At 38.1% G+C, this 24,593-nt stretch overlaps 1 protein-coding gene across 1 annotated transcript; it reads right to left on the reverse strand.

Annotated features, from left to right (window-relative positions):
• Window positions 1-15,516: 15,516 nt before the first annotated feature.
• On the reverse strand, window positions 15,517-23,731 carry cldn19 (claudin 19). Its single transcript, XM_030777754.1, has 5 exons — window positions 23,509-23,731; window positions 20,070-20,234; window positions 19,340-19,424; window positions 18,918-19,064; window positions 15,517-15,565 (listed from the first exon to the last, which is right to left on the reverse strand). The coding sequence occupies exons 1-5, from the start codon at window positions 23,729-23,731 to the stop codon at window positions 15,517-15,519; spliced, it is 669 nt and encodes a 222-aa protein (XP_030633614.1).
• Window positions 23,732-24,593: the final 862 nt, after the last annotated feature.

Genomic DNA, 24,593 nt, shown 5'->3' on the forward strand with positions numbered 1-24,593 from the left:
GCCTTGAGCCTTTACTGACTTGAACAACTTGGCAGCATATGTGTCTTTTTCTAATGTATGAAAGGTGTCTGAGGGGTGTCATCAAAACATGAATTAATAATAATGTTGAAACGTCTTACATAATTGAGGAAAGCAAGCTTAGGATGAAAGAGTTTGGATTGACTGCAGTGGATATTGCATATGCTAAACAGTTTTGTTGTGGTATGTAGCATTTAAATGTGTAATATCAAGATACAATGACATTGTCAAAGCCGTAGATTACTTAATAACATGATATTTGCTTGAATTATTTATCTGTAAGTCGTTATGCCGGTGTACGACAGGACTTTTTTTCAGTCAAGTTCCTCCAGTTTCTTTGAAGTGGCTTTTGCTTGCGTTCATTCAATGAAAAGTTGATAGTTGCATAGCACAAATGCCAAAGAAAGCAGTCTCTGTTATTAAAAAGAACAACACAAACCTCTCCCACTAAGAAGTCATCACCAGAGTCACACACACAATGACAGTGCGTAAGCTTCTTACTGTTACTGTGGTCACTGAAACAGTTCTCTATTATTTTTAACAAGTAAATGTGCTTTAAATGCCACCAACAGCAGTATTTAATTTAGACCCTGCAGTGTCCTGCTTGTCGCAAGAACCAAGTCCAGTGTAACTAAGGAATTCTGAAATGTTTAATAGTAATTTTTCTCAGATGATGAGAGAGAATGAAAAAGACTGTAATCACTCAGAGTAAAGTTTGCACACCATGAGAAAGCTTTCCCTCACACAAATAAGGGAGTCATTTCACAGTCACATTCTCTTTGATCATAGTACACTGACGTCTTTATTCCTTTATTTTATCTTTTTTTTTTTTTTAAATAAAATGTTCACTTATAACACTGTTTTGAATATAAAAGGTTGTCCAGTAATTAATGTGGCCGTCAGTATAGAATATATAATATATAAACACCCAGCCAACTTTTTGGTTAAACATGCAAGAAACTGAGGATCCACTACACTAACCACTAGGAAAAAATGAACATGTATTATCTCTGTGGACACGTATTATCTCTGTACACTGCATTTTAATCATGTACTGACAGACACATATAGCAATATATGCTAGGATTTAAAAATCAGTCTCATTAGTGTTGGATTTCCTCAGAAGTCTTCTTGAAGACAAGCACGTGCTGATGAGACTGGTAACGAAACTTAAAAATACTGTCAATTAACAGGCAAAATTCAGAACTCACTACCTCTACAGGTTGATCTACATTTTTCACTTTTGAGTGAATTAAAGATCTCTGTACTGGAAAACTATATCCAGCTATATAGAGCAGGAGATCCACTCTTTCAGAACATTGCCATTGCTAAAATTTTATTAAGATATAGATAAATGACATGTATATATATATAGGATGATGGAGAAGACAATAAAATATAAGAATATAAACAACAACAGCAATGAACATTTTAAAATTTAAATCCTCCTTGTTTACCCACTGCTCTCTCTCTCTCTCTCTCTCTCTCTCTCTCACTCTCCCTCTGTCTTTTTCTCTGTTGATCGTTGATCTGCCCTTCCCTCTCTGACCAGATGGCTATTGAAAGAAAGTCCAGGCTCTGGTTAAAGGAGAGCAGGATGGGGTTGTGTGCAGTGGCGGGCAGCAGAAGAGGCAATGGAAACAGTAATTATCTCAGCGAGACGCCCTCTTACAGCAAGTCAGCCAAGACCCTGAGTGACCACCTCTCTCTCTCTCTCACACACACACACGTAGCTGTCTGAGCCAGGAGGACGGCAGCTGGAGTCAATTTTTATGTGAGAAAAAGAGCAATGGTGAAATTATGGATAAAGGCAACCATCCCCTCCACTCAAATTTAGACTCCTGCAGCAGATTTGATATGTCCTCCAGCTGCCTCCCTTTCATCCTTCATCCTATACGCGCTCTATGGGATTACGGCCAGTGCAACTTATTATTACCAAGATGATGTGAGTATGACTGAATTAAAAGAGAGAGTATCAAAAGCTATGAAGTCGCGCGTGATATAGATGAAAATGCGCGGCTACATTTCATTCAGTCTATCTGAAGGGTGAAGAAAAAAAAAAAAAAAACCTCTGCAAATACTTGCCTTTGGCATGGCAGTTTGCCTGGAAGGCAGAGTTGAGATCAAACTGTGAAATGTCAGTCGGGGTTGAAAAACACTATTGTGGAGTGCTCAAAATATACATCCATCCTGAAGGAGAAGACCCGCTGAGTTTCCAGGGCCACAGGAGACACGGGGCATGTGGAGGTTAGATTGTGTTAAAGTGAGTTCTGTCTGCACACCAAAAGACAGGTTGTTTGTTTGCACACCAACACACAGGTGATTGTTCAGGGGAATCATTTCAGTTCCAGTTGTAGTCTGGATCCACTGGTACCTGCTAATGTCCATTTGTTCCTTTCAAGTTAAGTGCATACATAATATCCTTAATCTGGCCCTTGTTCCTATAGTCACTCAGATAATGAGGGCTTGTTGACAGATTCACAGTATCTGATTCAATACCATCTGAGAAACTGTATGATTGAGCTGTTATAGATTTACCTCAGGACTGCTTTACTGACTGATGTTGCTTTCTATACTTCATTCTTCATAATGTTGAGAAAGAACCAATTGAGCAACTCATTCGTTTTGATACATGTTAAGGCCATGCAGCATCTTCACTGGAAGGTCTCCACCTTGGACACCTTGAATACTCTGGCCTCGTCTTTATTATGACTGATCCGGGAATCTGTGTTGGTGGCCTTGTTTGCCTCTAGCCAGCAGCTGGACACGGCATTCATCCAAGTGCTGAATGTTAGCTCTGAATCTATTCTATCTTTAATATATTGATGACCCAGCATTGCTGATTCTACCCCTGTTTAGAAGTATCGCTATACTGTGCTTTGCCTCGGAAAATTGCTTGTGTGAAAAGGTCACTAAATTCAATATCTCGTGTGTTCTTCCTGCATTACACTTTTGAGAAAAGTATAGTTAAACTTTTGTATGACACTTTCGTGATACAGTATCTCACAGAAAAGAGGCGTGATGACTTTGTAATGTGAGGCAGGTGGTATTGTATAACTGGAGGAAACAGAGGACAAACATAAAGCACATCAATTATATTACCCAACGAAAAAGTTTGTCACTGCCATATCTTCGTATTAACTTTTAAGATATCTAATATCATATTTAAAGCTGCTAGACCGGCTGATTTAAAGCTGATAACATCGTTCTTTGCACATCCTTGCCGATTAATTAGTTTCTCTGCCCTTTTTTGTTTTATCAGTTTAATGCTTTGAAAGTACAAAGAGATACCTACATCAATCATAATTATTTTACTGATGCTAAAATTAGCAATGGGCTCTGGGCAAATGTTAGCTCTGTGCGCTGACGAGAGGAGTGTAGTCTCCTTCAAACAGAGATAGGTGAATCGATAAATATCACTCTAGCTGATTGTACCTAATTAGAAACGTATAAAGGCAGGGCTGGGAAAAGCTGTTTGGATTTGAGTTGGCAAGGCTGTCAGAGCCAATTATGCCGCGGCATCATTGCAGTGAGAAAAAAAGGCAGATTAAATTAGATGTGTGGGACTTTGGAAGTGGAGGTGTGTGTGTGTGTGTGTGTGTCTGTGTGTGTTTTCATATAAGTTTACATGTATGTGTGTAAATGTTTGTAGTTGGGGGTGGTAGCTACATTGCTACAGCTAATGAGATCCTTCCAGCTATGGGGTCAGCTCATCTTGAAAGTCATCAGAGAAACACGCAGTGTTAGATTGGTTGGGAAATATTGCCTACTTTTATGTATTCATCCAGGGCCTAAAAGTGGAGTATGAAATCTGTCACCAGTATCAAACATCAGATATACCAATCACACTCCATAGTATTTCACTACACTCTCAAAAACCATTACATTCATTTTGCCTGAGAAATTCAATGCATTTTCCTTGGAGTAATTCAAAGAAGTGATGAATCAACGACAAAAACAAACATTTCCAGAAGCTATTCCTCTTCCAATAAATCTCCACACCCACATTACAGACTGATAGGACTTTGTCTCATTTTCTGTGTGTGTGCATGTGTGTGTGTGTGTGTGTGTTTGTGTGTGTGTGCGTGCATGTGTGTGCATGCGTGTGTGTGCATGCGTGTGTGTGTTTGTGTGTGTGTGCGTGCATGTGTGTGCATGCGTGTGTGTGTGTGTGTGTGTGTGTGTGTGTGTGTGTGCATACGTGTGTCTATCTAGGCTGGAGCTTTGGACTGAGCCTGGTCACGTCGCTGCGCTGCAGCCCTATCCAGCTGTCAGCTGTTGGTCTTGGCTCCAGCTGCAGTGAGCTCATGGCTGCTCCAGCTCAGCCGGGCTACTGAGGCTCTGCTGATTGCACTTGGAATCTCTGTAGCATTTCACAGATGCCTTACTGGGATCCTGCTATCTTTCCATGTCTGCAGTTGTTCGGTATTGCAAGTGAAATAAAAACACTTTCTGTGAGTGACAGGTGATCTGTTATCACATTGTTTCCTGTGAAAGACAATTAGCAAAGTTTTGAATGCCCAGGGGTAGGTTTCTGTCTCAGAGGATTTCACATTTCACATTTCACATTTCACACACAACTTGCTATTAAAATTTTCCTTTTTGGAAAATTGTCTTTTTTATAATGCAAGTAAGTCAAATTTCAAAGGCAGGCAAAATAAGCTGACTTTGGTGAAATTAAAGTGAGAAAACATGCAGTCCTAGAGAATTTAAAATCTGTTCAGATGCTGTCAGCTTGCATAAGCTTGAGCTATACATCTAGAATCCATAATGATTGCTTGTAGGGTATGTCAAGTCAAGCTAACATGTTTAACACACACGCGCACACGCGCACACACACACACACATATATGTATATATATATATATATATATATATATATATATATATATATATATATATATATATATGTGTGTGTGTGTGTGTGTGTGTGTGTGTGTGTGTGTATGTGTATGTGTATATATATATGTGTGTGTGTGTGTGTGTGTATGTGTATGTGTATATATATATATATGTGTGTGTATATGTATATATATGTATATATATTAATGAATCTAATGAATTTAATGTGAGACTGGTGCAGGTGCTAGTTTTTGTGGATTGTTTCGATGACATCTGCTGTTAGTCCTGGACTCGTTAAGGTGGGCAAAGCTCCAGGAGATAGTTACAAATAAACAGTTCAGTTAGCAAGTGACCTGAGGCAAACAAGCAACGCTTCCCAGCTTTTAGTAAAATCAAAACTGTGGGAGATTCAGCCATTCCTTTTTGTAATACAGTGATCCCAACTGAGTTGCCTATTATCTCCCTCGGTGTTTCCAAGGATATTTAAACACAGAAAAAAAAAATCTAATGGTGTGTACTGCAAATGTTTCACCTGAAATCGTTGTAATGAGGATACTTTTGTGCGTGTCTATGTGCATCACAGCTATCCTTTCAGACTATTTCATATGAACACACACACACTTACACATGCATTCACATGCACACACATGCCAATGCATGACTGCCAGGGTTATTTTTGTGTCATACACATGGTATTAAGTCACTGCTCAGACAAGGCTGGTTGATAATATTAAAGCCTATATATACAAAAAAGTGAGGAATGAGTTTAAGCAAAGCAGTCATTTCCATGTAAATCTTCTAGCATTTACATAATATTTCAAATGATTTGCTTTTTGACGCACATGGTCAAACTGATACTTTGAATAAACAAAAATTTCACTTTATCGTTTGAATTTTCCACAGAAAGGTGAGACATCATCTCTCTGCTGCTTAACATCACACATTACAGTAGGACTTCAAACAAATTTTTCAGCTATACAGTTCGCTTACTTTCCATGATTGTATAGAAATTTACTTGCTAATATCTTCTGTCAATGAGGCCAAATTATTCAGTTAATTTGTAAGATTATAATGATTGATCGTGCAAAAATTTGAAATCATTGAAAACTTAGTACCCAAGTAGCAAAGCTTATTAGGGAAAAGTGAAAATGTTACTCTGGTTTGATGAATCTAGACTAAAATGCAGTCAAGTGAAAAATCATTTCTAGTTAAATAAAACTGATTGCTTCAGACAGGACAAACATGCCCTTCAGTGATTTAATGACAACATATCAAAACATGAGAACACTGTAAGCAGATGTTTGTGGCGGGTCTACAATTAGCGCGGATTGATGTCACCATCCGTTCAAGCTAGTTTATTGTCATGCTTTTCGCACATGTACTGAGTAAATAGCATCTGCCATGCACCAGAATAAGTCTGTCTTTCTGGCTAGATCAACTTTGAAATGCTTATTTAATCAATAGGCTCTCTAGGCAAATTTATATGCACACATTATGACTGGAGGCAAATCCCACCTCACGCTCCCTCTGGTTGGCTTCAGTGAACTCTCGTGTCACATGGCATTCTTCCCATGCTCCTGCTCGTCTGAGATGTAAGCCTTAAATCTAAGCCCTGATAAAGGTTGTACCAACTAATTGAACATGGTAAAAAACAAGAGATTAAGATCTCATTTTGACGAATTTATTTTTATTGTGCTTTTGCCAGCTGTACCGTCTTACACTTTCAAGAGGCATCTGTGCAGCGTAAGTATTTGACAGTTGTGAAAGTATATTGTACATCATCCTAAAGGGAATAGTGACAGAATATTAGAGTTTAATTGCAGGTTTGTTGTAGCTTTTCAGCATATATACGTATTTCGTTTGAGCCTTTGAATGATTTCACCTTGAAGAGTGAACTGGCATTATCAGACCTAGCGAACAAGAGAGCTTGAAACATTATGTTTACCTGTCAGCACTTTGGACAACATCACTCCACGTATTGGAAAACTCACCGTGTTACTTTAAGAGAGATATAAGAAAGTTGAGCTCCCATGGTCATAATCTGCAGAAGATTATATATGGAATTAGTTACATTTATAAAATTACAGTATTTCAGATGGTTGGATACAACAGTAGAAGAAGCAGTTACAAGATACAAGACATATGCTGGTGAATATGTGCAATAAATGCATTCCCTTAGCGTGGTGTACAGCCTGACTGGCAGTAGGACAAAATTAGTCTCCACCAATCCAATGACTCATATATGGTGAAAAGATTACTGAGGCCCATAGACGGGTGCCTTAATTTCCAGACTTGACTGCTGCTGTTTGAAGAGGGAGAGTGTGACTAAAGCAGCCCCACAGGCGTTCCACTTCTCTGTGGATATGAAGACATCAAGGCATGCCTGTGGACACTGCAAGCCTGAATGTTTCACAGACATATATGCATCTGCACACACACACACACACACATCGCACACACACACACACATCGCACGCACGCACGCACACACACACACACACACACACACACACACACACACGGCATCAGGGTTATTTTTGTGTCACTTGCAAGCGGTAAAAGCTCTGAGAAGAACAGATTCTGGAGTGTGACATCCTTCCCATGTAAGGCTTCCAGCACTTAGATAACATTTTATATCGCATATTTCTTTAATTTGTTGAAACAGATTGGCACATTTCTAGTTACCTTTAGCAGAAATATTGTTACCAGAAAGAAATATTGTTACTTCTAATCTTGCACATTTAAAATTGGACTCCATAAAAACACAGCTTTTAACTTATCTCCAGCACTGTATTAAATATTTACATAATAACACAGCTCTGTGTAAATACACAGACGCAGATACACACAGAGACTCACACACACATACACAAGCATACACTATAAATATAACCGAGTTTTCAAATTAACTTGTAAATTATGTTGGCTGCTCAGTTGTCTAACTCAAAGTTGTGTTTATTTAAGTATTGGTTTTAATGCTATGAATACAGACAATGCTCTTGTTACACTGATTTTCTTTTAAGGGGTTCTGGTGAATACAACAGGAGAAGAAATCTTCTTTGTCTTATCTGAAGCATGTATTAATCTACATTGTCATCTTTGAGGGACCATTGTAATGAAATGCTTAATTAAACTCAAATCTCTCTCATTTATCAAACTTAGCAGCTGGTGACTTCAGTTTACTCCCTTGCTAAAGTGATGGGCTCCTGAAGACCTCTGTGAAAACAGTACTGCCTACTTTCTCCACTGAGTTGAGAAAATGGGCCATTTCACAGGTTAACATCTACAGGCAGCAAAGATACAATCTGAACACACAGGGAATATTAGCACTGTTATTTTAAAAAGCTGGCAAGGAGATAATTCATCTCATCCAGTTTATTAGCTGAGCACAAGACTGATTGCAAAATGATTGTAAGTCGGCTACACGCAAAAGAAAATGCTGCCCTCCAATGTCACTTCCTGGAAATTCAAGGAGATAACAATATAGTGCAGACCATTTCCCTGTTTTAGCACAACTCTACTGACAAAGACATATCTTTTAAATAGACTTTTTAAATAAATGAAATTAGAAATTCATTAAACTGCTTCCACACATTTCAGATAAGTTGCTTGCATACACTTTTGGATACATGTACACTTTTGCATACACGTTTGCATTTGTTTAGAATTGCATTCATAAATAACAGGTTTTTTTGTGATGGAAAGAGCAAATATTTGTCATTTAACTCATGACATGTATGAACATATCGTAAGTAAAATCCATAATGTTATATTTAAACAGCTATAGCAAAGTTAGGGTTCATATTACATCATGCCAAAGCAAAACCTTCATAAATTTTCCTTATCACATATTATAATGATGATGATGATGATGATGATAATGATGATGATGGTGATGATGTGCTGAATGCTACATCTAGAGTTTCCTTTCAGTGTCAGAAAAGTTTGCTTTTATGTTCTTTAAAATCTCAACCTAAAAGTAATTGCATGTGGTTACTCTCCTTGCTATCAAAGAAGAATTTCAAATGAAGCAGTGCGTAGGCTTTCAAATGAAGCACTGACTGGCTTTGGGCGAGAGAGAGAGAGAGAGAGAGAGAGAGAGAGAGCGAGAGAGAGAGAGAAAGCAAACATAAAATCAGTCATCACACTGAGCAGGAGGGGGTGAACTCACAGACGGATTGGCTACAACACAAACTTGAAAAAAAAAAAAAAAAAAGAACTCTAAAGAGTTCATGCATGGTTAATGTTTTTAGAGGCGAACTTCATACTTAAAAGCCATGCCCCCTGCTGCTATCATAATTTCGAGATCCAGTTTCAAGAAACACTGAAAATTTGAATGTCAGATGCACATTATCTGAAAACGGTTTGTGCTCTATATGTTATCACTCTCTTTGAATGGATTGACGCTTTTGTTTTCTCAAAGGAGTTGTGAAATACGGGATAAAAGACTAATTTCCCACACTCACAACAGTCTCATTTCCATGCTGAAGTAGATGAAAAAAAAAAATACAGAAGGAGAACGGCAAAGGAGATGTAGACTCTGTATCACAGCCGATTCAAACTGGACCGCATATAATCTGCAAACAGTGTAAAATAGAGAACAGCTTCTATCTATCTATCTATCTATCTATCTATCTATCTATCTATCTATCTATCTATCTATCTATCTATCTATCTATCTATCTATCTATCTATCTAACTAAGTAACTAACTGTCTGTCTGGCTACAGCATGCACATATCAAATGTACAGTATCACTACAAAATGGTTTTGATGAATCAAAATGTCAAATGTTGTCTATCTGGACTGGAATGGACTGGAATGGACATTGAAGCATTTTTGACTGAGCAATTTCTTCAGCCTGACATTAGGCCAAAAATGAGTGTTAAAAAAATAAGTTAAAGTTGTAGCACTTACTTTGGGAAATGCCAGCATGAAAACCTGTTAACATTAAAATACTTCATGCAGGATTATTATCTCATCAGAGCTGTGAACTAGAACTGATGGAAACCAGAATAAAATTCTTTCATCCAACATTTTCCTTTCTTTCTTTCTTTCTTTCCTTCTTTCTTTCTTTCTTTCTTTCTTTCTTTCTTTCTTGCAACACAGAAAGTTAATTCTGTGTAAAAACAAAAACTTTACCTTTTTTGTTCCTTTAAACTTTTACCCCTGACCTGGTCACTCTTGTGCAGTACAAACACTTCACATGGATTTGTGGTCTACACTTGTCCACTAGGGTGCGCCACTATAAAGTATGTCCAGTTACCACGCTAGCACTCTCACAACACCAACATCCATGCTATTTTTATTCATGTTTTAAACATTTTGATTCTCTCTAGTTCTATTTGTTCTTAGATATCGTCTATATCCCTCTTGAACCTGAAGACCCACTGCCAGCAGTAAACCTGAGCTGCCATGACAGAAGATGAGTAATATCATACTCTCTTGAAGATCCTGAAGTTTTTGGGGCACTTACAAAGTAAATTCTTTTACCACCAAAAAACACATTCTGTTAAATCACGAGTCAAACCAAAAAAAAAAAAAGTTCAGTCGCGGCATTTGTATGCAACATCCATCTCCTCTCTTGCCGCCGGTGTTTGTGTTTAATTATAAATGTCTGTCTGATTCCCATCATAGCAATCCTCAGAATGCTTATTGGACTAAGGTGCCCACAACATGAGAAAGGATAGAGCACAGAAAAAGGGGGGTGGGGGGGCTAATATAGGTTTATGCTGCAGTCTTGCTTTTTAGGCTACACACTGCAGTTTATCATTTGCATAGAAAACAAACACACCCACGCTATTTGCTTGGTTTATGCCACAGGCATTTCTCAAAATTTGTCCATTGTTTGTCACGCAAAGCATACGCTAGTTTTGACACCCACTTAATGCACTGCACTGTTTGCGTTCATTTACTTACTGTGGAATGTAACTTTTCACCTCATGACACAATTAACTCTGACTATAACTGCCCTACATTCAGTAATTAAAAGATGTGTGTGTGTGTGTCTCTGTGTATCTCTAGAGTCTGGAGCTGCAATATTAATCTGGGTTGAACTGAGATATTTTTAAGTACAGAGAGGAGGCAGAAAATGACTTGCCTGCACTCCATTTTACAAAGTATACTCCTCAACGCATGAAAACTATGACTAACATAAGGAGAATTAGGACATCAAGTTGATCCAGACATTCAGATAAAAATAAATTCAGCTGATTCAATCACACTGGCATATTTGCCCTACCTTTACTCATCTTTACTTTATGATCTTTTACTTCAGCTGTAAAAACTACATTTTCCCAGAAATCATCTTTGTTCAGCATCTCACGCGGCAGCACTGAGACGGACTTGAACTGCACTTTTTACCCTATTGATCACTGTAATCCAAACTGGATCACAGGAAATCAAGACATCGTTCAGTCAGGAAAGCCAAAGAGAACTTTACAAGAATGTTATCAAAACAGGACAAAGGAGATTGCTCAAGCCCAAAAGATTAACAGCAGTGGCACAAAGGGTTAGTACTGTATTTTCTGCGTTTTGAAACAGATATCTGTATCATCACTTTTGAATGAGATTTAACTTCAGATGTGCAGATGCAATAGGTGAGACTGATGTGAACATTGTGTCCTCTTTGTATCTGAGAGTAAACTATGATGAAACTGACACATGGTATCCATTATCTGATAATCAGAAGACGGAAAACACAAATGATTTAATTCTCTGTCAGAAAAGCGTGCACCAAAAATGTACTGTTTGCCAAATGATAACCGAAAGTTGTTTATCCTTCTGCTAAACCTCTCATTCCATAAATAATTTACATGCACTTTTTTATATTTTTGTCTATAATTTTTAGATGTGTTTAATTATGACAGTGTGCTTGAGTGAAAAGCCCAACTATAACAATATCAATGATAAACAGAAGATTTGCATATCAAGTATATCATGATATGCATTGAAACTATATCAAACAACTCTATGTTTGAAGAGGTCTTTGGAATCAGCAATAAATGCCCTCTTAATATGTATATATGAGACAAGCAGTGCATTTATGGACAGTAATCATTTTCATCCTATGGTGAACTCTAAGACTTAGAATATGGAGTGATCTAAAGTAAATATTTGACACCTGACCACGATAAAAATGTGAACTAAACGCTGCAATATGATGTGTACTTCATTTGTGTTGCTAAAATCAGATATTTTAGGTATTCATGTGAACTTTCTCTAGCTTCAGGAAAATCTTTCCTCATAGGAGTCTAAAGTACATTACACTAACCACTAAAGTCATACAAAGACCTCTTGCAGAAACGGAACAAAGTAGTCAAATAAATGTAGAATAAGATTAAATAAAGTAATTTGGATTCAAATGAATAGACATAAGTATTATAAAATAACACCACTCTGCCGGATTTGAAATGAAACTAATCCTTTCTTTTATGACGCTAATAATGTAATGAAACAGTGACAAATGCTATATTACACAATCAAACGTTACTCTCCCTGCATGGCTGTTTACTGTCATTCATTTGAATTAAGAACACTCAAAGACATCAGAAGAATGTTTGGAGTTTACAGAAACAATCCTAATGGCCTAATTCATTCTCCAGCACTGTACCATCAGAGAGACATCCTGGGTGAAACGGGGAAGCAAGTGTACTATGACCTTCTTTTTCAATCTGAGGAATTCCACTAATGTTTCTGAAAAGACATCAAATTCACTGAAGCAGAAACTATAGTTGGGCTGTGGGAAAAATATTGCTTTGCATTAAGATTGTAACTCTTAGAAGGACAATGTGCCTCATGGCTATTGTCATGATGAAGTATTAATATTATAGGCACCTGTGCTTGCTTAATTACTATATTCTGTAAAATGTATCTTTGTGTGAGAACAATGGCCATTTATTATGTAGAGGACAAGGCCTCTGTGTGACTGCAACACCTGGGAGTGAACACCAAGTATCCTGTGCTCCATGAGAAAAGTTATCTTTTATACCGCCACACATGCCCTTGGAAGTTTGTCTCGCTGTATAGAAGGCTCTGCACGCCTTAACCTCAGTGAGAACTGCACTTCACCTCTGAGGTGAGCTTCTCCCACACAGATGAAATAAAGAAGAAATGACTCATCACATCTGAAGTTTGTGGTCTCTGAGAATTAGCAAGTCTCATTACAAGGGACTCGAAATTTCCCTTACAGGGCACAGTGCTGTATGAAAAATAAGAGGCAGAGGTAAATAAGAGCTGAAGACTATCAAGATGCAAAGCAGGGGTAATATTAGAATGGAGACAGGCACTGTCAGGAGACTTTACTTACAGCCAACTTTTTTCCTCTTAGATTTTTACACTGTGTTTAAACAGCCCAGCACCCAAGAGAAATATCCACTTATCTGTCAACACACACACATACACACACACATATATGTGCATATATATATATATATATAGGGGAGAGAGAGAGAGAGAGAGAGAGAGAGAGAAGAGGTAATCGGCTACAAAACAGACAACTGACTTCATCAAGTAGTTGTAGTTCATGATATACAAAAATTCCGTTTTCTTATTTTCCATTCATTGCTAAGTGCGTATTTTATTTTGAGTGAAAAACATAGGCCATTTCGACATTTTGAACTGTCATCCTGTGTATTACCATTCTTTTCCCAAAATCTTGAGCTGTTTTGCCAGCATTAAGCAAAATTGCAAGAAGCTATAAATCATTTTGGAGTTTTTATCATGCTGTTTTGATGCATTTCATAACTCCAAATTAGAAAAGAAACAAATGCCAAGACCTCCCACACAAAGTCGTGTGTTATGGTTTGTATCCGCATCCCAGCTATTTTTCTCTTCACCGAATATACAAAGAAGGACAAACAAATACTTACACAGAAATTTATAAATGCATGCTATGTATGGTATACCCCATCTCTTGCTCGCTCTCGCTCGCTCTCTCTCTCTCTCTCTCTCTCTCTCTCTCTCTCTGAGTGCAGAGCAAAATGAATGAACAAAAACTTGACACCTGTACCTCAAGTTCAGTTTAATATAGTGTTTCTGATGACTGTGTGTTAATATCTGAGTAAATCTCTATCTTTAATCATTAGGAGCAATGTAGTCACTTTCAGAGTGCTGCATGAATTCTTTTACACTCTGAAATGAACCTAAGGATTTTAGATGGATATTTTTGGATGCTATTTAAATTGTACTTAGATAATGCAGGTTTGAATACTGCTCCAGTGAACAACAATTTCATCTCAACTACAAAATTACCTGACAAACATATAATTATGGCTTTTTCAATGGTCGTTTGCTGCAGCAATGGAGATTTAAGGTTTTCGACTGCCCAATCACAGGCATAGCAGCCCATAAATCTAAACAGATGTCTCAGAACAATCTTATTTATGTATTAGCATAGTGACAAGGAAGACAATCACCATGACAGTTAAAACAAATTAATGTTTTGTTTTTGTACCCACAGTTATTTCTGAAGCCTCCATAAGTAATTACCGGCAAAATAACTTGAATAAATTGCTTTTTATCTTCCATATCCATTGTAACTTCATCCTGTTCTTTTTTTCAGATTTTTTCTGAAGGTAAGTATCTACAGTGAATGTGAGAACGTTACAATAAACATATGGATGTTTTATTTTATTTCAAAACTAATGGAACAGAAAAGATGATATTTTATGAGATAGTACATACTTGTAAATATTAGATAACAGACTCTGTGGGAAAAAAATGCACATAACTGAAATATTTGTGATTATACTATACAAATCGGTCATTTAATATGACCGCATTCAAGGACAAAAGACATGTATAACAAAATGCCTTTAAATGAACAGTGCCTTTCAATGCATGCTGAATATGATTCCAGATGGCATATGGAACTCCCATTCATCAAGACAAATCATAACTGCACTTCACAATTTCATAAGGTATGATGAATAAATCCTGTATGTAGACTTCAACTCCACTAAAACATCATTCCTCAGAACTTCAAATTGGTTGTAAGTGCTCTCTTTATGAAACTGTCAATTAAATGCAACATTTTTTAAATGTTTTTTTTCCTTACATTTAATGGATGATGTATAACACGATTACAATTTCATTTTACAAAGAGGACCTGTTCCATGTCCTAAAGATATGATATCCAACTTCTGACTCATGACAATTAGCAAAACAAGAACATGTATAGCAAAGCATGGCATGACACATTGCGTATTACAAGACACATACAACAATGGCGTATATGTTTTTTTTTGTTTTGTTTTTTTTTTAACATTGTTTTATCATTATTTACCCTGAATCAAGTTTCACCTATAGTGTGATTTAAAAAGGAGAGGATATCTCTGGGCATATCAGACATTGTTTTCATATACAAAGAAGCTGTGCTATACCTCCTCTACATGTTGTGTGGCACATAAATCCTCTTTATGTGCAGGAGTGGAGTATCACTTGTAGATGTTTTGGAATGCATCAGTAAGCATTTTACAACCTGGATAGATACATATATAACAAAAATGGTTTATTGCAGAAATATCCTTCTGTAAGTTTTAAGTAATTCATTTTTTAATTATTTTTCATATCATGTTTTTTTTTATGTAGAGAGTGTCTTGTCTGTTGCCAAAATCTAAAACAGCTTGTGACCAACGAAGTCCCCCACTCTCCCAAACTACAAGTACTGCTCCCCTTTTTCTGGTGGAGAACTTTTAACATTTGGTCTGCAATTTAAAAGAAAAGAACATGGTTCAGTAAATTTACAGTTGAAAATGAAAAGAAAAAAAATGAAATTCTGAGCACAGATACACCTCTTAATAATCTGGATATCCATAGTCCAGAAAATAAGCATTTCATTAATCTCAATCAGACAAGTTAATGGAATTTAAATGGCATGAAACATTTTTTTTCTTGTCATTTGAACACAAATTGCAGTACAATAACAGCACCAGCAGCTCTGGAGGTTTGTCCTTTCATCTCATTTTACTGCAAGAATACATATTTACACAAGTGGCTGAGAGAAGTAAGGAGGGAAGGCAAGCTTACATCAGGTTTGGGCTAACAATGTTTTATCCCATAATTTATGTATCTGGTGATGATAAAACGCAAACATGTTTTAGGGGACAAGGGAGCAACAAACGCTTAAGCCAAAGAGACAAGGTCCAAATTTGCAATCTAGGTAGGAGTAGGGAAACAGAGATAGTGAGCGGAGCTCGGACAGTCTTCGAAAAAAGGCGAGAGGGATTGGTCAGTCAGGGAAACTAGTCTCACTCAACAATTCAGCCCTGAATTAGAGAAAAGAAGAAGACAGTCAGAGAAGAGAGATCAGCATTAGAAGTCTGGAGAGAGACATATCACAAGACCATTTGATTCAGTTTAATCCTCCCTGTTGTTAGTCGGTTAAGAAACAATGTTTTCACAAGACAAAGCAACAAGGTGGTGTTAGTAAAGACCGGTGAAGCCCAGGGCATAGATGTCAGGTTTAGCATGCTACATGACGCTCATGACCCTACTTATACATAATGTGCTTTTCGGTTCTTTATTTGTTTAGTCCAATAACAATTACTAATTACCAATGACTAATAATTCCATCCCGGTAATTTTAGCTTTGAATTTTTGGATATATTAGCCCAAAAAGTACTAGGATCAAAGATGTGTGTTATCATCTCACATGAGTTTCTGTGAGGAGGACAATTTTTGAATGCACAAAGACAATGACTCAATACAACGATTCTTCTTTTCACCACAAGAGCAATAAATGCTCTTAATAAACAGAGGCTTCACATATCACTAAGGTCAGTTTGGTGTAGACAGGGGTCTCTTGCTTTTTTTATGATCTGATGTTTTATATTGTCTCTTTTTTTCCCCCTCTTGCACTTCTACAGTAATTATTCTGGTGAATTCATATAAAGTGTATGTCTGTGGCCCATCGTTTGCCTTTGCTCTTACCGATGTCACAACAAAGAATGTAGAGACTGGCTCTATGAATGAGGTTTACAGAGGAAAATGAATTAGGTCACAGTGCTCTGGGTTATGTATAACTATTTATCAGTGAACACATGCGGTGCATAAATGTGAGCGGTTACATGAGAATACGATGGTTTGTCGGTGATTTGTCTGACTAATGCCTAAAATCTACAGAAAACTCTTTTTTTTCTGTTTATGAATTACAGTTTACAAATATTAACTTGTTACTTGTTGGTTTGCTTATTTTAATCAATATGCCGTCTGTTTAACTGTAAACAGCCAGTTGACGGAAATTAGAGATAGAATGGTGAAACACTGTACCCTAACACCAAAGGAATTCAATATCTGTGAATTCACTTTGATGTGTCTGACTACATATATCTCGCTGGGTGAAGAACAATCAGTGAAATTGTATTCTGTGAGGGGCATGGTAACTTTCAATGGGTTTTTAGATCTTCACTGGAACAAATTTGATAAGGTTCTAACTTTCATATTGTACCTTGTGATCATTTTATTCTATTGGTCTGATAAAGTGAGCGGAGGTGACATGCAGCGCAGAATGAATGCCTTGGTAGTTAGTGATGAGGTTTATTTTGTTGTATAATGATGTGGTATTCTCTCACTGGATCCAAATGTATTTATGGCTCAGTAAGCTACAATCAATGACGTGCCACAAACAGTATGTTTTAGAGACAGCAGCTGGATATTTCACTTTCCACTATTTTCCAGATATTCTCATCTCCCATTTTTGTAATTTTAGATTACCATGATAGACTTCTTATGGTTGGTGGGAGACCACTGTAAAATGTGTAAAAATCTCAGACGTAAGCAATTTGCTTTTAATTACTAAAATTTTAACAGCGATGTTTACTTTTAGCCGGAGTATTTGTTTTTTTTTCTTAGAGAGTTTTACTACGGGAGCCTTCTGTCCTTTCTTCAGGGGACAGAGTAACATGTTTACATCCCATGCTCAAACTATTTCCCTGGTGTCAGCCAAGGTCCAGGTCCCCACAATGGAATGGAGGAGCCCCACTGACTGGTCAACACGACCATAAATAATGTTTTCAAGTGTAAGACAGGAATGGCCTCTCCCAGAGAATTTGACTGCAATAGTGAACGGCGAAAAACCCATATGTCCTGGCCTCCTCAATGAAGTGTCAGTTTGACCATGGCTGTGCATGACTGCAGGAACACAGGCCAGGCAAACAGAGAGGCACTGCAGCTGTCTTCTTTCCCTATACTTCACTCTCATTTTTCGTCTTTATTTTATCATCGAATCCAAGCTCTGACTGTCATCTTTTACAATAATTCTTTTTTTTTAGGTTACAGCACTGTTCACTTAGGGCCTTACTTATAGAGTGAGTGTTTGCTTTTTCATCTTTGTCTAGAAAATTCCCACATGCTTAACTTGAAGAAAAAGAAAATGTTTTAGGAGTAGAACATGGGAACATTGTTCTGTAATTGTTACAGCTTACGTTTAAATGGCTGAATTTGACAAGTTATACAATAGGGTGTTTAAAAAAGAAAAATGAATGTTTGTATAGTAGTCATTGGACTGACCTCTTGTGCATTCTGTTAGTGGAGTAAAGGACTTTGTCAGCCTCACAGAATCATGTCTTATTTGTTTAAGGTAGTTTGATAAATAAACGTTTCTACATCCAATAAAGTGCAATGCTTTCAAATATTTTAGTTGCCATTGCGAAATGAACTCTCAATCAACACTGACTAATTGACTCATAAAAAGGTCTGCTGAGAGAGATTGTTCTCTCTTCAAATTAGAATATGATCTCAATCATGTTCCTCTTAGAAATAACTTAACGTCTGACAAAAAGCTTATATTTAAGAGTAAAAAATACAAAGATCACTCTATTAGGAACAAATTGTCCTGAAAGCGGTAGTTTGTACCACTGCTCTGCTGGTGTGTGTTTGGGTCTAACTTTGTTTCTGTCTAAAAGGACTGTATTAGGATCAGTGAGTGTGGAGGGGGGTAAAACCATGATTCAGAAAGAGGTGCAATCATGGTAAATGAGTGGGAGCTCTGGCTCTTTTGCCTGCTGCATCTTTTGTTTTTTTATTGTTTTTTTTGTTTTTTTTTGTAATCACACGTACTCCCTTGCTGTAGAGGGCTGTGATTGCCGGTAGTACTGCTGCCCTCTCCTTTCGTCATTGGTGCAGGAGCAGCTGAGGAAGGACCCTCCCAGCATGGTTAGGATGGCTGCCGCCCACCCTACAAACAACGCGGAGCCAAACTCATACCTGCAATGTACAGAGAGTGGGATTTCACTACAACTCAGAGTGAAACTGCAACATCAATGTCCATTTGTATCAGAAATTTTGCTATATGTTTACATTACTACATATGTTTTCATTAATAAAATGATTTATTTTGGGGGGGGGGTAGTAATCAGTAAAGTATTGCGGCCAATGTTGCGAATGTCATACTTTTTATTATATTTTAAATTATTTTATTCTTTGTAGTATAGATCATGGTAGAGATAGCTTTGAAGAGTCAGCAGCACATGTTTTCATACCTGGCATTTTTTGGTGTGTTTGGATCAAAGAAGTGATAAGAGACTTGAGTAGCATACCAGGATACAGACACCAGTGTGCACAGACCTGGAAACAGAGATGGATTCTAATTAAGACCAGTGAACCAGTGAGGACAAGTGAAAATTCCATCTGTTTATTTGTAATACAAATGCCACTGTGCAATCCACTTCCTGTTTTCAGCTGGTTTGAACTGGAACACTGTGAGGACTCCACAAACCACAAGTTAATGAAGGATGAACTATGAAATGTTAAGGAATGTAATTAAAAGTTTGTTTACAAAAATGATTTACGGTTACTGATGGAGAGAAATGAACTCGTCCAAACAATTCAGTGGAGAAGGCTCTTGTGTAGTGTTGTACTATTCGACATTCATGCATTTCACAAATATTATAGTATTGTTGATTAACCCATAGCTAATCTCAAAGTGTCAGGGCATGCAAGAGCATGCACCTTATCTGTACAGCACCCTGAAGCTGCTATCTTAAGATACACTCCCATAATTACTTCTTCCTAAGTATTGTCATCCTGCAGGTCATTACCAAACCAAGCTTCCTGTTCTGAGCATTCAGTGCTAAAAATTGATCTTTCTAGTTTCAGAAAGACCAAAGGGGGATTATTAGCTAGTGGGTCAGCGCACATGTGGAATTTTCAAATTGAAATACAGCATACACAGTTCTAGCCCAACAGCCATAGGATGAGTGTAGGTCTTACCAGCAAGCAGGAAGAGAAGTCCGCCAGCCACAGCGATCCTGTTCTTAGTCTTTGGGTTGTTATCACCCACCTTGGTACATTTCATTCCCACCACACTCACAATGATGGCAATGAAACCCATTAGCACAGACAGGATCATTAGGGCCCGGCACGTCTGGATGTGAACTGGAAAGGATAAGGCGAGACAGGTCAGATGTTTTATGGGAAAAATTGTATCATTTTCCAGAGAACATTCTAATTAAGATTACCAAAATGTTTCTGATACAAGTTTTCATCCCATAACTGATTTGATTTTGGTACAGTTCTAGATTGTGCCAGGTGGAGAAATTTGTAGCTTGTTGAAATGTTTCTCCAAGATGTGCTTTTCTGATAAAACTAGCTAAACAAACCTAAAGAAGTGCTCTAGATCCCTCTTTCCTAATTCTAAGGGTGAACATGTTTGTGTGCCAATAAACTACTAGGCATTATATCTCATGTTGTCTCCAAGGCAGCTTCCAGCAGCTTCCACCACACTGAATTCCACAGATAACCCACATGAGCGTCAGCGCATACATAATTCCGTAGGAGTGACATTTTTACATGTTTCACACAGAGGGGATTAGTGTAGCTTTTTTCACAAAGGGAGATTGTTTTCATGGTTGTTTCAACTCTTTTGTTAGGGACAGAGAGATGTAACACAGTGTTTAAGATGTAAAGATTCACGTAACTTGTAATGATGATAGCACACCAGTGAATATGGTCACTTAACAATCCATTCGGAAACTAGATTTAATAATTTGACTAATGAGAAGAGGAACTATATATAATTAATGTGCAGCATATACCATGCTAACCCACAGATGTAACAATAGTGGCCTTCAAACGCCTTAGCACACACATGAAATGAAGCAGTAAATTAAGTGTAATGACATTTCAAAGAAGATTAGAAGAGAAGAAGAGACTTATGCGAGACTTCTGATGTTTGATTTATGTGTGGAAAGGGGCCTTTTGAAAGATGGTTTTAATGGTTTGTAAGAGAAAGCGGTTCTATTTTGCGTTCTTTCATCCCTTCTCTTTCTTCATTTCTTTATTTGTAAGGAGAGCATTTGGAGTGACCCAGCAGGGTGCCACTCTGATCCTAAGGTCCTCGCTGAAAGAGGCCCGTTAAAGTCAGTGCCTCCCACAATCCTCCAGACCAGGCAAAGGTTGGCAGTGCCTGGCACAAAGAAAGAAAAGGCCATCGAAAACTACAGCAAAGTAGCAACATACCACTAGAGGATGCTTGCTACTCTGCATTTGTGTGTGTGTGTGTGTGTGTGTGTGTGTGTGTGTGTGTGTGTGTGAGTGAAGGCACGCTTTGGCGGGCATTGTCTATTGTTAGATCACTTGTGGGTTGTTTCATACGTCATACTGTACTCTGAAAATTCTTTGCTCAAACAAGATACTTTTGACATCATAATTTTCCAAAACCTACTCACTGTTTCTAAATGGGTTTTTGTATTATTTGACAAACATTAAAATAAAGATATTCAAAAAGATGCACAGCTCATATGCAAGACTTTTCATTCAAGTGCAAATGAAATCGCTCTCTCTTCTAAAATGTCTAACCCCTAGAATGAGCTTTTAAACAACAAAATCATTTGAACGGAATATTTCTTTCCCAGCCCTGTGCTGGGATCTCAATAAAAGAGCCTGTGACTAGAGCTGGATGTCCCAGGAGGGCACAGTACAGCAACTGAGCGCGGCTGACCCGTCTGCACTGCACAATGCTCAGCTGGTGGGATACATAATAACAATTATTCAAGGAAGAACATCAGAGTTGGGGGAGAAGGCAAACAATGCAGGCTTGTAGGAGGCTCCCTGTATTTACATGAGCAAGAACATTGCTGTTACTATCCATCCAGATGACCTAAGATAAGACAACAATGGTGTGGGCCAGGGAGGGGACAGTGGAATCAGCCATCACCCTGTATGGGATGAGATCGGGTTAAGGATTCACAACATTCTCAGTTCAGATGTATGGACAACTCTCAGACTTGAGAGGATATCTTCTTTTGGTATCACTGACCTTAAAGGTCTATGAATTAATGAATATGTGTCTATTTTTCTTTGCGCAGTATGAATGAGTGTCGAATTAATGAACACTGTGATGCAGACCCTCAGTTGTTTCACCTGTTCTTCTTGAGTGAGTAGAAATAACGGTTAACAAGTGTGTGTTTTGACGTGGGTACGACCTCTCAACGAAGAACTGTTCCTTCAGCACCACAAAACATCACATGTCGCTTTTTAATATTTTGAGATACTAAATTGAGATTAGAGTCATAGCAACTAAATGCTCCAATATGTGCATTGTTTTAAATGAACGGTGACTGAGACTGTTGTCAGTTTTCCAGTGTTGGGGGCTAAACTTGAAACAGCTTATTCCACAACGGCGTACGCTTCTGACCGAGGCCTTATTGTTTTAGAAAAGAACATTGGTTTTAAATAGAAATGTCTGAAAGGAGTTAATAAGGGTTTGATGTTTGTGACATTAGCAGACATATCTACACAGTGTCTACGTTAGCATAGGCTTAGGTGAGACAGAGAAAAACAAAGTCTGGGCATTGTGTGGGGATGCAAATTTAGCATTCTGGACATATCTTTGTTGTTGAGCTCAACACTGGGCTTTTCTTCTCAAAACAACTGCTGTTCATTACAACAAGACAATAAGCAGCTTTTATTACAATGAAGAGCAAAATAAGACAGCAAATCCATCTCACTGCTTTGAAAGTAGTCAAAAGAAAAATTTTGTCAATAGCATATTTCAAAGCTGCTAGTGGCTCGTCCCTGAACATCACTGCATTGTCATTCATTGACCTATACTATGCTCATTGTTTTAAAATTTGAAATTAAACCACAAATCCCAGTGAATATTTCCCTCTTTGAATGACAAGAGACAGATAAACAAGGAGTGGCTGCTACTGATTAAATCCAAATCAACACATACCCACAAAACTGTCTGACACAGGCACTTCATTTCAAAATCCTGATTAATAGCTGTGGTATTTCCCCATGCCTCTGCATACTGCTTCAGTTAATGATCTGCCTCAATGAGGTTGTTTGTGTGTCACAGAGGAATCTAATTACTTCATGTCAGCTCCGATGTATTTTAACTTGACAGATGACTATCAGATAATATAATCCATATGTGTATGTCACTACAGGGGTACAGTAATATGGGTGAATAATGTGAAACTCCAGTTGTTTTCGTGAAAATAACAATACATGTTCATTAACAGGAATGCACATAGCTAAGGCATGCCATACATGGGGCCTTTTGAACACAGCATGTATCGAGAGAAACAGAGCAGCGATTGATCAAGGCACAAAGATCTCAAGAGGAGAGATGCTCAATGACAGATGCAAAGGCTGTAAAAGAGGATGTAAAGCGAAGATGTCAGTGCTGATGGGCCATACTCACCATCCAGCGAGAGCAAGGAGTCAAAGATTTTGCACTGCACCTGTCCCGTGCTCTGGGTGGCACAAGACATCCACAGGCCTTCGTACAGCGCCACAACCATAATGATGGCATCTCCCGCGTACGACGACTGCTTCCACTGAGGCAACACCGTGGTGGAGATGATGCCAACCCATCCACCCAAGGCGAGAAAGTACCCCAAAAGCTGGAACCCAGAGTTCGCCATCCTTCTTAACCTTATCCTTTTTTTCCTCTTTCTTTTAAGTCTTTATAGTCAAAGATTTTGGCGTGTTATTTTGTCCTTTTGTTTTCAAACAATACTTCACACTAGAAACACACTTGATATTAATCCTGCAAGAGAGTTTCCCATAAAGACATTCAAGGTGAGCTAGTTGTCACGTATTCAAGCAGTAAATGCAGCACACTTAGTCCTCTTGACACCTTTAATTCAACGCAAAAAGTCACAAACGCTGGGTCAGATGGTGCTGCCTCTTTCCCTCTGCAACTCTCCAGTGACTTGCTGCTTCCTCTTTGTGTAATTCACACTCAACATAAATGCTGTCATTGGAAGTTGTCCTTTTGTGTCCCTGCTTCCCGTCTCAAAAAGGAGAACTAGCACCCCCTCTCCTTTAAGGCTGTAGTGGCTGGCAATGCTGTCCCTCTAAATGAGACCCTTACCTTCAGGCTAGTGCACTGCTGTGGAGAAGGAGCTTTGGTGGGATACAGCTGCTGTCAAGCTCGGGCAGAAGGCTTCTTTTCGCACTGCATGGCTGTTCTTGTCACACTCCACTACGTCTGGATGGTGCTTATGGGACTGAACAGAGGTAAAAAAGGGAGGAATATTTCACAGACAAAAAAGAAATCCTTGACAGACTCAATGCAAAGGGGCGGAGGGCAGTCCTCTGATTGGTTGCTGCAGTTAAGGAACGCCCACTGAGGGGCTTGTAAGGCTGAGGCTATGAATTGACTAATTAAACCAAGTTGGTTTCACCATGATGCTTTTGGGGAGATTTTCTTGGCAACTTCACATTGACCACATGTGTGACCATCAACAAAGTGAGTGTTTAAAATTGTTGGTCTGAATGTTG

The sequence above is a fragment of the Chanos chanos genome, chromosome 6 (assembly GCF_902362185.1).
Source record: "Chanos chanos chromosome 6, fChaCha1.1, whole genome shotgun sequence".
Lineage (NCBI taxonomy): Eukaryota > Metazoa > Chordata > Actinopteri > Gonorynchiformes > Chanidae > Chanos > Chanos chanos.